General features: G+C 29.3%; 1 protein-coding gene and 1 long non-coding RNA gene across 2 annotated transcripts; one reads left to right on the top strand and one right to left on the bottom strand.

The window, feature by feature from the left end:
• Window positions 1–1,191: 1,191 nt before the first annotated feature.
• LOC105117297 (protein TRANSPARENT TESTA 12-like) lies at window positions 1,192–5,495 on the top strand. The gene is made up of 9 exons (XM_011014909.1): window positions 1,192–1,447; window positions 1,705–1,975; window positions 2,623–3,164; window positions 3,840–3,926; window positions 4,014–4,070; window positions 4,246–4,484; window positions 4,674–4,792; window positions 5,018–5,104; window positions 5,195–5,495. The coding sequence occupies exons 2-9, from the start codon at window positions 1,721–1,723 to the stop codon at window positions 5,267–5,269; spliced, it is 1,461 nt and encodes a 486-aa protein (XP_011013211.1). The 5' UTR covers window positions 1,192–1,447; window positions 1,705–1,720; the 3' UTR covers window positions 5,270–5,495.
• LOC105117296 (uncharacterized) lies at window positions 3,384–12,684 on the bottom strand. The gene is made up of 3 exons (XR_840715.1): window positions 12,673–12,684; window positions 10,427–10,430; window positions 3,384–3,580 (listed from the first exon to the last, which is right to left on the bottom strand). It is a non-coding gene; the product is annotated as an uncharacterized LOC105117296 (long non-coding RNA).
• Window positions 12,685–13,549: the final 865 nt, after the last annotated feature.

Consider the following 13,549-nt stretch of genomic DNA (forward strand, 5'->3'; position numbering starts at 1 on the left):
TTGGAGGTCCATTTTTTTAAAAATAAAAAAAAAGCACTATTCTTCTAAAAATTTAGCAAAACAACGTAGATTTAAAAATAATATATATATATATATAATTTCCAAACATGACATTTAAGTATATTATTATACAAAAACATGACATTTAAGCAAGCTATGATTGAAAAACATGATAATTCAGATGTTGTATTCTTGAGTGGTGATTTTTTATAAAAATTAATCATGTTTATTTTTATATTTTAAAAGTATAATTTTTTTTATTTTTTAGTATTTTTTGAAAAATAAAATTTATTATTTTAATATATTTTTAAATAAAAATATTTTAAAAATAAATATATATCCAAATAATATGCATCTCCTCTTCTATCCATACAGTGGAGCTGCCCCTATCATTGAAAAATCCACAATTTTTTAATAGAACGTGCTAAATAAGACATGCCATTTGATAGGAGAATAAATATCTTAGCTCATTTTGAGAGGTATAGCTTGATGAGGTTATAAATTTATTTTTTAGATATTATTAATTTATAAAGATTATTAAAAATTTATATAATTATTAATTAATAAAAATACATAGAAACTGGTATAAACCACTTGTTAACAAAAAAAAAATCAGCTAATCAAGCATTTGAGCTATATACACTCTTCATTGAACATTCTTCATTGAACAATATAGACATATTTTAGAAGTTAATAAGGAGAGTAAATATTTTCAATTCATTCAATCTGGTTCGCACACTTGTAAATATAGAGAGAGGTTGTCTGAAACGTGTCGCCTAATCCCACCAATGAAAAAATCATTTATTTGTCAACTACAGTGACAGGACTCATTAAAAAAAGCACCTTTCCCACCTGACTCTCTGTACCTATAGTCTTTGCATGCACTCGTTTTTCGACCAGTGGGTGGCGGTGGGGGCACAAGCCGGTCATGCAGCTTTAAATGATATGGTCCACCGTCAAACAACGAGACTCGGGGAGATAAATATTGGTTTTTGAAGTTTTTTTTTTAATTTATAAGTACATTAAAATCATAATTTTTTAAATACCAAAACGTCAAAGTAATTTAAAAATATTAAAAAATAATAATTTGAATTGAAAAGAATTTTCAAATTGTACAGAATTAATATGAGAAAAGACAAAAAAAAAAAACACAAGTAGGCTTGCGCTGACCAATTGTCATGGAGGTCACTTGCTCGGCAGACAGTTCTCGAGCGAAGTACACTTTAGAGAAGAGGGTGCCAAAAAGAAAATTACTAGAATTCATCCATGAAAGCTTGAAACTTTTAGGAAATATGTATCGAATTTATAACCATAATAAAAAAAATACTAAAAATTGGTCTGTTGGCATCAAGATAAAAACCTCTCTTTGCTAGTTGAATCTCCTTGGCCTTGCACTTGCTTTTCTCTCGTCCTTGTAAGTCATCATCCTCTTCCCTAAGTAAACAGATCGTGTTGCACGCAGGGGTGTCAAAGTGCTTAAATTGGCCTACTTCTATGATTGCATTATAGATTCTCTTTTCTTTTCTTTTCTTCGAGTATTTTTTCCTTTCCTTTTTGCTCTTTAACCAAGAATCTTTAGCAGGTGTGGTGTCCCAATGGAATTCTTCTCTTTTCAATAACTGTGCTCTGAACTATACAAGTTGTCTCTCTGGGAGTTGAACCTCGTTCTCTATTCATTGATAGCTAAAGTTTTGGGGGTTAGTACAGGCTTGCTGGGGAAATGGAGGGGAAGATCAACGAAAAGCTTTTGAGAAAAGGAGGAGAGGTATATGCTGAGGAATTGAGGTTCAAGGACAAGTTATGGACCGAGACGAAGAAGATGTGGGTTGTTGCTGGTCCTGCTATTTTCACCAGATTCTCTACGTTCGGGATAAATGTAGTCAGTCAAGCATTTATTGGGCATATCGGCTCCACAGAACTAGCTGCCTACTCGCTTGTGTTCACAGTCCTTTTGAGGTTTTCCAATGGGATCCTGGAAAGTAGTTTGACTCATTTGATTTTGTGTTTCTATTCTTTGTTGGTACAAGTTTCCTGTATGGCATCCTTTAAAAATTGATTCTCAGATGTTGCGAGTCCTTATTATGACTCTAGTGTAGTGAAGCAGTTAGTGTTGGCATCAACATAGCACATCCCTTTAGTTTCTTGAACGAAGTTCATGTTCAATGCTTAGATGCAGACTTCTAGCCTATGGTACGCCTGTAGTTCTTAAGTTCAAATTTCGGATAGGTGCATGGTTGAATGGGGAGGGGAAAACTCTCTCTTGTTCTACAGCTGAAGGTCCGATGCACCCCCCAGAAGACCTAAAAAAAGGAAAAGGTTCATAACTTGGCTAATTTCTTGCATGCTGTCAAACCATAAGTCAGCCAATTTCTGAATCAGGAAAATGAAAATTAGTTTTAAAGGCCATTAAAAAGTGGAAAATGAAATTTGATGTTTAATGCCTGCAGTATGTGACATATAATCTAGAAACTTGAAGACAGGAAAATATTTACTGGAATGATTTTATTTTTCTCAAGTTTTGAAAGTACTCCCATTTTAAGTGCTAGAAGACATGCAATTGGTTGTTTGGCTGCCTGTATCGTTGCATTTCCTTTATTATAAATGTGCCGTTTGAATTTGCAGCTTGGCATGGCTAGTGCGTTGGAAACTCTCTGCGGGCAAGCCTTTGGTGCAAAGCAATATCATATGCTTGGAGTATATCTCCAAAGATCATGGATAGTTTTAATATTATCAGCTGTGCTGCTTCTTCCTCTGTTTTTCTTTACATCTTCACTTTTGAAGGCTCTGGGCCAGGAGGATTATATTGCGGAAGTGTCTGGAAATATCTCCCTGTGGTTAATCCCTGTGATGTTTTCCTTCATTCCGTCCTTCACCTGCCAAATGTTCCTACAAGCGCAGAGCAAGAACATGATTATTGCATACTTGGCAGCACTTACATTAGCAATCCACGTCTTCCTTTCATGGCTATTAACTGTCAAATACAAGTTTGGTATCCCGGGAGCAATGATGTCGACAATTTTGGCATATTGGATACCAAATATTGGTCAGCTTATGTTTGTAACCTGTGGAGGTTGCCGTGAGACATGGAAAGGATTCTCGACCTTAGCTTTCAAAGATCTCTGGCCTGTCATCAAGCTTTCTTTGTCATCTGGTGTTATGCTTTGGTAAGGCTTTTTATCACCTTCTGATTTTGTTCGAATCATGAATTACCTAGAATTTGGTATGGATACATCACAGCTTAATATGCTGGAGCGTTCAGTTTACCATTTCGGATTGTGGCATGCTTTAAATTACAACTGTTAAAACATTAGAATGCCACTATGAAGATGAGTAAATTAAGGAAAAATGCATTCTTCCACTTTTTCCTACACTTATTCATCTTCCACCATCTATCACCACACATTGCACCGGTTTCTCTGTTTTTCATAATAGATTCTCTATTTTTCAAAATCGAAATATGGTTTACTTTCAACACTATATTGGTTGGTTAATTTAGTAACGAAATCACTACGTAGTTGCTGTATGGGTTCGTAAAAGAAACTCAATATGGGATCAGCATGCTTGTGCTATGGTTTGACACCTTAAGTAGCTGGAATCGACAGGATTAATCGGTTTCAATGGTTTTGGAGCTATAGGACGTTGCTGAGTTTTTAACTAAGGCCTGCATATTTTTTAGTTTATCTTTGATGTAGGCATAGATTAGAGTTCTTTTATTTTTAATAAGAAAGGGAGTAAAATTGTTGAACTTTTAAACACTGTTCTGTTGGGTCGATCTCTTCACTTGTGACGTCCACAACATATTCACCTGGAGTTTGAGTTAAATTCATGGTACATTACAGCCTCGAGCTCTGGTACAACACAGTGCTGGTTCTTTTAACAGGAAACTTGAAAAATGCAGAGGTTGCTATCGACGCTCTTTCTATCTGGTAATCATTCCTTGGCAAATGTTTTTTTTTCCCTATACTTTATTCTTCTTTATTAGGAAAGTTCTTTAAAGATGTTCCTGTTTGCAGCCTCAACATCAATGGGTGGGAAATGATGATATCTCTTGGTTTCTTGGCTGCTGCAAGGTGTATTATCATCTCAATCATGGGCATTATCTTCTTTGGAGTTCATATTTATGGCGATAAAATCAGTTAACCACATAAAAAAGAAGAAGCAGAGATGCTTCGAATATGTACATGTGAGTGTATCTTTCAGACAGCTGATTTGATTCTTGTTTCATGTTTTTGTTGAAAACTCCAGTGTTCGAGTGTCAAATGAACTTGGGAGAGGGAGCTCAAAAGCTGCAAAGTTCTCGATCGTGGTGACAGTTCTTACATCATTTTCAATTGGCTTTCTACTGTTTTTGTTATTCTTATTTGCCAGAGGAAATCTTGCTTACGTCTTTACTACAAGTCATGCGGTGGCCAGTGCTGTCACAAATCTTTCACCGCTACTCGCTTTCTCCATACTTTTGAACAGTGTACAACCAGTGCTCTCTGGTAACTTACCAAGTTCTTGGCGCTTCTTTCCTTGTATATATATATATATACACACACACACCGTAACTGATGTTGTAACCAGGACATGAAAAGAAAACAAGTGCAAGTCGTAAGAAACCTACGGCGAAGCACCATCATGCATTCCTATATTCATTTATTAATACACCATCCACTTATTTTCTTTAACAGGAGTTGCTGTTGGGGCTGGGTGGCAGAGCATTGTAGCGTACATTAATATAGCGTGCTACTACTTGGTCGGAATTCCTATTGGAGTTGTGCTTGGTTATGTCATGGATATGCAAGTCAAAGTGAGTCATTCTCATCGCTTCCTTTCTTTCATGATATTTTTCAGAGTCTCTACAACCTTACACAGGATAATGGGAAAGAATCATATAGAAAGTGTAATTCTTTAGTATGCTTTCATATAATTGATTTTAGCTAAGCATGTGTCTCGTACACCTTCTGCAGCCCACCTAATGCTTCATCGCTAGCTATTTCCTTTGTTTTACTTTCTCAGAAATCTTGTTTTGTAGGGTGTTTGGGTTGGGATGTTGATTGGGACATTTATTCAAACTGTTGTTCTACTTATAGTCACCTACAGAACTGACTGGGAAAAACAGGTATTTTGGTTTGGCCTTCAGCTTTCTTTCTATACTATCACTTTCACCAGAAACTCAAGTGTCTTTATACAAAAACAAATGCATCTGCAGGTAATTGTTGCTCATAACCAGATCAACAAGTGGTTTGTAGCTGATTCTGAAGAAACAAGCACCCAAGTTGCATGAAGTTGGCTGTCCTTTGATTTATGTTGTGGGTGTATATATATTTTTTTGACAAAGCATCAATCGGTGCCCATATTTTGAACTTGGTAATTGTGATTTTTGAAGGCCAATTTTAGATCTTCAGAAGTAAACGATGCTGAAGCTCCAAAGTTGTTTCCTGAGCCATTGATTCAGATACTCTGATGTTCTAAATAATTCACGTGCAATGAGAAGTTTTTCTTGTAAGCTAGCAATGGAAGGCCTTAAAGCATCACTGAAATGATGTCCATTATATTCAACCAAACATTTGTAACTGTTGACAGAAACACAACCGAAAACAGCACTTCAAAGCATGATGCGGTAAATAAAATGAATTCAAGCAAGTTTTGCAGCGTTGATGTTCATCTGAAGCAAAACCTGCAAAATGCGGTCCAAAAGCAGGGTGTTAATCGTGTATGTGTTTTTCTTCTCCTTTTTTAAAATGCGGTCCAAAAGCATGATTCAAACAAATCGTGTATGTGTTTTTCTTCTCCTTTTTTTTTTTTGGTTTAATAGAGAGAAATGAAAGGACGGAAGGTAGAGGGAATGAAGAGACCAGTAGTTTAATTAGCTACGATCGTGTTTGATTCAGAAGTATTTTAAAATATTTTTTTTTAATTATTTTTAATATGTTAATATTAAAAAGATAAAAAAAAAACACAATAAAATAAAATAAAAAATCAAGTTTTTGAACTTCATGATAAGAAAATAATATTTTTTCTTTAAAATCCTATAATTAAAAAAAATGACAAAAATCCAACACTAGAAAATATTATTTTAAAAAAAGAAGATCAATTATATTATCATAAAGAATCTCTAAACAACACTACAATTAAAAAGTATATTCATGAGAAAAGAACAACCATATCATCATAAAAAATATCAAACAATAATTAGAAAGTAAGAAGATTTTGATTTTGATTAAAAAAAATTATTAGATTGGTATTTTAAGTTAGCTAAGTTGTTTTTTAGATTTTAGTTCAAGTTAAAAGGCGATTGCCAAATTACAATATCAAGTAAACTAGGCTATTAATTCTGATTAAAAGAAATCATTGAATTGAGATTTTAGATTAAGTAAACTAGGCTATTAATTCTGATTAAAAGAAATCATTAAATTGAGATTTTAAATTAACTAAGCTAAAGACACATACTAAAGTTTTGGTTAAAAGAGGTTTTTGGTTTGAGATTTTAGGTTAATTGAGTTGAAGATAATATTTTTATTCTTGTTAAAGAGGGTCTTGGATTGAAATTTTAAATTAATCGATCTGAAGTTAATTTATTTGGTTCTAGTTAAAAAAGATTGCTAAATTGGGATTTCAGGTTGACTAAGCTAAGATAATATTTAGTATTGTAGTAATGTTTGCTTTTCTAAGTATTTTTTTATTTGGAAATGTATCAAAATAATATTATTTTTTATTTTCAAATATTTATTTTTGATATCAGTATATCAAAATCAAATATTTATTTTTAATATCAGTATATCAAAATGATTTAGAAACATAAAAAATAATTTTAAAACATTCAAAATTTTAATGTATTACTATAAATAGGTTCTAAAAGCAACCTCTAGCAAGTTGGTGAAATAATCCTCTACAAGTAGTAATACAATGCTTACTAAAAAGCTAACAATAGAGTTACATTCCCTAATCAACTTATGATAAGGAGTGAGTTTTTGGGGGCCTAGCACACTTGATGGAGCTTATGTCATGTTTAAAATCTACAACTTAAATATCACAAATAACGACTGGAACTTGTGATTGTTAAAAATATATGCGATATAAAAGTCACATATAACACGACACAAATGCATGTATTTTTTACTGTTAGGACAATCATAAATGTATGTTGATGGATTGATAACTAAAAAGTACATGTGTGATATTATTATTGTTTACCAAAAGTTTAAGGGAAAGAGATAACCAAACGTGAGTGTGTGTCTGAAGGTATGAATGATTAAATATGCTTAAGTTATTGTTGAAGAATGGATTGATTGTGAATATGTTTATAATAGTCAAAATAAGTTAAGATTATGCAAATGCTTGTGGGAACTTGTTTACTTATATGCTTAGGTTAAATTGTTTGCTAAATGAATAAATGATTGTTTTCAGCCAAATATAATGTTAATTTATTAGCATTTGAGATTCTTTGCAGAAATGTTCAAAGTGAGACCCATTTTATCAGGAGCACAAATAATAGGAACTCCACGTAAGGGTTTGTTCCTTACCTTTTTTATTATTCAAGTTATTCTTATAAATGCTAGAATACAAGATATTTGCGCGCGCCCATACACACACTTGTATACAAGTGTTCATCATAAAAAAAAAATGATATCATATGAAATATGTCTTCAGGGTAGGAAAATAATATTAAATGAAATGTGCCTTTAGGGTAGGGTAATGATATTAATTGAAAAGTACACCTATATAGAGGGAAAATGATATATAAAGAAATACATTTTCGTTGCTAGACAAATAAATCATTGATATCAATTAAAAGAAGATTAAGATATGAAAAGTCAGTCGTATTGTTGGAGGTTAAAACATATTGTTTAATGAGTACAAATGTTAATAAAGAATTCACTTGGAGTAAATTTATAGTACAGGGAAAGGAAAATTAATAAAATAGACAATATATATGTAGTACAGGAAAATTAATAAAATAGACAATATATATGTGTGTTTGTGGAAATTTAATGTGTACAGGAAAAAAAAAATTGTTAATATAAATGAATTACCATGTATAAATATAGTAAATGAATGTGATTATTGCATATCCGAAAAGTAGATTAATATTTGCATGAATTACCTTTATTTAAATACTTGAATTATAACTTTGAATATTATTAATATTTATATTCTGTATAGTGTGTGTGTCATGCAAGTGCTTCTCACTAGCCCTTTTGATACTAAAAGCTTATACCAAAACTTCCTATTACATTATTATTTAAGCAAAACTTTATAATTAATTCTAATATGTAAGTTTTAATTGTGTATATTTTAATTCAACATAATATTATGTTATGTTAAAAGAAATAACTATCTACATATATAGATAATCATAAATTTATGGTAATGTTATAATTTTTATGAATGAAGGCATACTATATATGATCGTATTTTGTGGAAATGATAGATGGTTGTTTGAAGCCATCTTTATGTGGGTATTGGTTACATGAGCCAAATATGAATTGTATTATTTTTTGTTTTTGTAAGTAGTAATGCAAAATAAAGTAAAGCCTTCGTACAAGGAAAACTTTATTGAAATTTTATTAAATTGAATATACATTCACTATTTTTAAATGGTAGCTCCCTTTACATGTATGAAATGCATGTGTAGTATACTATAAGTGCCACAAGTTATATTGAATTCATTTTGAGTAAATTATGATAAAGTAAGATAAGGATAAATCAACTTTAAAAAATAAATTACCACTCCTTTTACTGTAAATGATTTTTTGTATTTTTGAAAATACCAAAATAAAGTGAGGAGTGTTACAACAAGATTACCCAATAAAAAGCATATTAGAAAATATTTACAAAGTCCAATTCATAACTGTTTAATATTAGATGATGAAAAAGAAAAAGAAAATATATAAATAAACTGCATTTATACTGTCATACTTGCAATATGGATCATGAAAATGAGATAATCACATGCAAAATAAATTGAAAAAAAAAACTAATGAAAATTAATTCTCAAAATGAAAAAAACTAATGAAGTTCAATTCCCAAAAAACCTAATGTTAAATGATGAAATTAAAAAAAATAACAAAAAAAATTCAAGTAAACATATATTATTCTCATCAAACCTACACTACAAGTCATGAGATCGAAATAACCTCTTAAAAAGTAAATTGAAAAAGTTATAAACTTAAATTATAATCAATCCACTATTGAAGAATAAAATTAAAAAAACAATTTAACAAAATAAAAATAAGACTCAAGTTAACCTATTCGAATCTTGCAAACCTGCGACCATGCAAATAATAACAATATGCAACTCAATTTCGAACCAATCAAAAGTTAAAAGATAAAATAAATAAAATTTTTTTTTTTTTTTAAATGGACCTAAGTAAACTTGTGTCGCCATACATGAAAATCGATGTGTGGAGGAAAAAAATGAAATAAATAAAATAAAACAAGAATTTTTAAAGGGAGCCAAATAAGAACTCCACCAACTAAATGCACCATAATTAAAGGTAAAACACAATAAACTAATTCTGTTGACATGTAGGAAGGGCTAGGATAGATGTAGAAGGTTGCCACATGCGTCTTTAAAAAATGAAAACTCTCCCATGTTTTGGCACGTATGCACTAACCATTTTTCCTATTTTTTTATTCAAATTAGTCTCTAATTTAGCAAGTTTAATTCTAGTCTTTAATACTTTAATTATTCCAAATCAATAAATTCAATTTTTTTTTTATAAACTGAGAGTCAATCGAGCTTTAAATTTTTCACAGCACTGTGAGAATTTCATGCAAAGTGAATGAAAATGAACTATTGATTAGTACTTAAAAGTGCACACTGTGAGAATTTCATGCAAAGTGAATGGAAATGAACTATAAAGTTCTATAATGAATTAACCAAACATAAAAAAGGATGAAGTTAAAATAAAACTTTAGAAAAATAAAAATAAAAATAAAAATGTGAATTCACTATTTTAATATATATTTCTTTTGAGTCTGGAGCTATAATAAAAATTACTACACTATTTCCTTTACCTCTTTTAGATTCATTTAGCTAGATAAGTGGCCCACACAACTTTGCAGGCCGAGTTAAATTTATCCTAATACAAACAAAATATATTGAAGTCATGCTAATACTTTTAAAGAAGTAAGAAAAATTAGAGACTCGCATCTTTGAGTTAATTAGATTGAATAAGTTCAATTAATTTCATATTATGATTAAAAAATCCATTAATAACAAATAAAGTAAAAAATAACAATAATTAACTATAAAAAATAAGCTGCAAATGTTACAATGGGGATGAGAAGAAAGAGAAGCAAATTGAAGACTCATCATTACTCTACCACGAATACCTCCTTAGCACTATAACAAACTCATCGAGATGGTTTTAACGCCATTGTAAATGATACCACCTGAATAACGCATATACAACCCATATGCTAATGTATGTATTGCCAGTCTCAACCATCTTTTTTTTAATAAAAATATGTTATATATATATATATATTAAATTACTCAATTACTCCTAAGTCAACTTGATTATAATATAAAAACTAGGATGAAAATACAAAAAATCCTTAAAGAAAAGGTTGTTCACGCCAAACTAGAGATTTGTTGACCACATGCATGGCCTAGTGATGAAAAGCCACTGAGTGAAATCGAATACCTCCTCACGTACTGTTTGAATGATACAGATACAACCTATATGTTAATACATGTAATGCACATATCAACAATATTTTTTTATTAAAAAATAATGTTTTATATCTACTAATTACCCAATTACTTCTAATTCAACTTGATTGTACTATAAAAACTAGGATGAAAATACAAAAAAAGCCCCGTGAATGCTAGTTAAGAAATTCTAATTTAAAGGGTAATTTAGTTTTTTTAATGCTAGAATACAAGACGTTTACACACACATACTTGTATACAAGTGTTCATTACCATGAAAATGATATCAAATAAAATATGATTTCAAGGTTGGGTAATGCCATTAATTGAAAAATATGCTTTCTTGGTCGAGAAAAATAAAAAAAAAATACTCTTATAAAAAGGGAAAATAATATGAGAAGGAATATGCTTTCTTGGTCGAGAAAAATAAAATATTGGCATAGTTAGATCACTAAGAGGAGATTGAGATATGAAAAGTTAGTCACATTGTTAGAGGTTAAAACATGAGGTTTAATGAGTATAAATGTTAATAAAGAATTGACTTGTAGTAAATTTGTAAACTTACAGGTATAAGGAAAGGAAAGGAAGATTAATAAAATAGACTATATATATATATATGTGTGTGTGTATGTGTGGGGTAGATGATGTAGATGTTGTATTGAGCTTTGAATAAATATTTGTGGAAATTTAATAAGTGTAAATGAAGAAAAAACATGCCAATATAAATGAATTACCATGAATGTAGTAAATGAGATATAATAAATTATAGCCTTGCATGTTATTAATGCATTTATATTTTATATCTTGTGTGTGCCATGCAAATATTTCTCACTAACCCTCTTAATATTTATGGTTTATACCATAACTTCTTATTGCATTATTATTTAAGTGGAACTCTGTAATAAATCCCACTATATGAGTTTTAGTTGTGTATATTTTAATTTAAAATAATATTATGTTGTATTAAAAGAAATGACTACTTGTCATATATAGATAATTGTAAATATGTGGTGACAATGTAATTCTTGTAAATAGAGACATATTATATAAGACTGTATTTTGTGAAAATAATGTATGTTTGCTTAAGGTCATATTTACTCGGGTATTGGTTGCTTGAGCCAAATATAAGTTGCGTTGTTTTTGTATCTATAGGTATTAATGCCAGATAAAGTTTTAGGTAAAGCCTTCATATAAAGAAAGCTTTGTTGAAATTTTATTAAACTCAATACATTCACTATTTTTAAATGAAAAAAATCCATTTACATGTATGAAATGCATGTATAGTATAAAATGAGTGTCACAAGTTAAATTAGATTCATTTTACGGAAATTATGATAAAATAAGATAATGCTAAATCAACTTTAAAAAATAAATTACGACTCCTTTTACAATAAATGATTGTTTGTGTTTTTGAAAATATCAAAATAAAGTGAGGAGTGTTACAAGATTACCTAAGAGAAATCAAATTAGAAAATATTTAGAAATTCTAATTTATAACCACCCCAATGTTGGATGAAAAAAAAATCTAAATTAACTTTATTTATACAGTCATATTTATAACATGAATAATGAAAATGAGATAATTACATGGGAAAAAATTGAAAAAAATTGATGAAGCTTAATTCTAAATAAATCCACCATTGAATAATAAAATTGAGAAAAAATTTAATTTTAAAAAATAACAAATTGTTTTTGAAGTAAATATATATTATTCTTATCAAACCCACAACACAAGTTATGAGGTTGAAATAATCTCATAAAAAATAAATTAAAAAATAAAAATAATATGTAGCTCGATTCCCAACCAACCAAAAATTAGAGGATGAGATTAAAAAACTTCTATTAAAAAAACTAAAAAAAAGACTCGAGCAAACTCATTTCAACTTGACAAACTCACGAAAATAAGTCATGCGATTGAGATTTCCTATTAAAGAAAATTAATGAAGTCCAATTTTTTTAAAACTAAATATTAAATGATTAAATTCAAGAAGAAAATGGTTAGTAAAAATAGAAATCAAAATAATAACGATCAAATTTGATATAAAAATTTAGCAATTCCCTTTGGTTTTTAAAGAGTGTCAAACATGAAAATCAATATATAAAGAGTAAAATGAGATAATTAATGAAATAAAAAAAATATTTAACTATAGCCAAATAGAAATTGCACCAACTACAAGCGTCACAAATAAATGGTTGCACGATGACAAGTGAAAAGGCCATGTATGTCATTAGAGTAGCAATTCAAATAAAATACCATAAAGTGAACATTTCATGTTTATATTTAATCAACTAATTTAATTTATTTCAAAAATAAAATCTCTTTAAAAAGCACTAAATTAAAAAAATAAAAACAAATAAAATGACTCAAAATAACCCAAGTTATTTTGAAAATTAGTAAAAACAATCCTATAAAAAAAACAAAAAAAATTACAAAGCTTAATTTCCAATTAAATAAATAATGAAAGATGAAATTGTAAGAACATGAGCTTAGAAAAAGAAAACAAAAGAAGAGCAAACCTGGGTGAATGTTCTAAAACTGGGTTAATTTCTCAAAAATACAACTCATGAAATGAAAGACTTAGGCTCAAACCAAAAATGCAATTCTTAACTAATTTAGTGTTGAATGATGAAATTAAAAAAAAAATATCAATTTAAAAAATTTGCTAAAAAAAAGAAAATAACAATAAAAGAATGATAATCAAATCTAATAGGAAGAAGATAAATGAAGATGATTTTTTTTTGAAAAAATTCAATTGTAAAAATTGTCTCGAATAAAACAATTAACAATAAAAAAAATAAGAACCATATCTAACAGATAAAAGAAATAGAACAAGGATGAAATTAAAATAAAATTTCAACTTTATAAATTATTTTATATAAAAAAATTATAACCATATAAAAAAA

This window comes from Populus euphratica, unplaced genomic scaffold (genome assembly GCF_000495115.2).
Source record: "Populus euphratica unplaced genomic scaffold, PopEup_1.0 scaffold1293.1, whole genome shotgun sequence".
NCBI classification, from domain to species: domain Eukaryota; kingdom Viridiplantae; phylum Streptophyta; class Magnoliopsida; order Malpighiales; family Salicaceae; genus Populus; species Populus euphratica.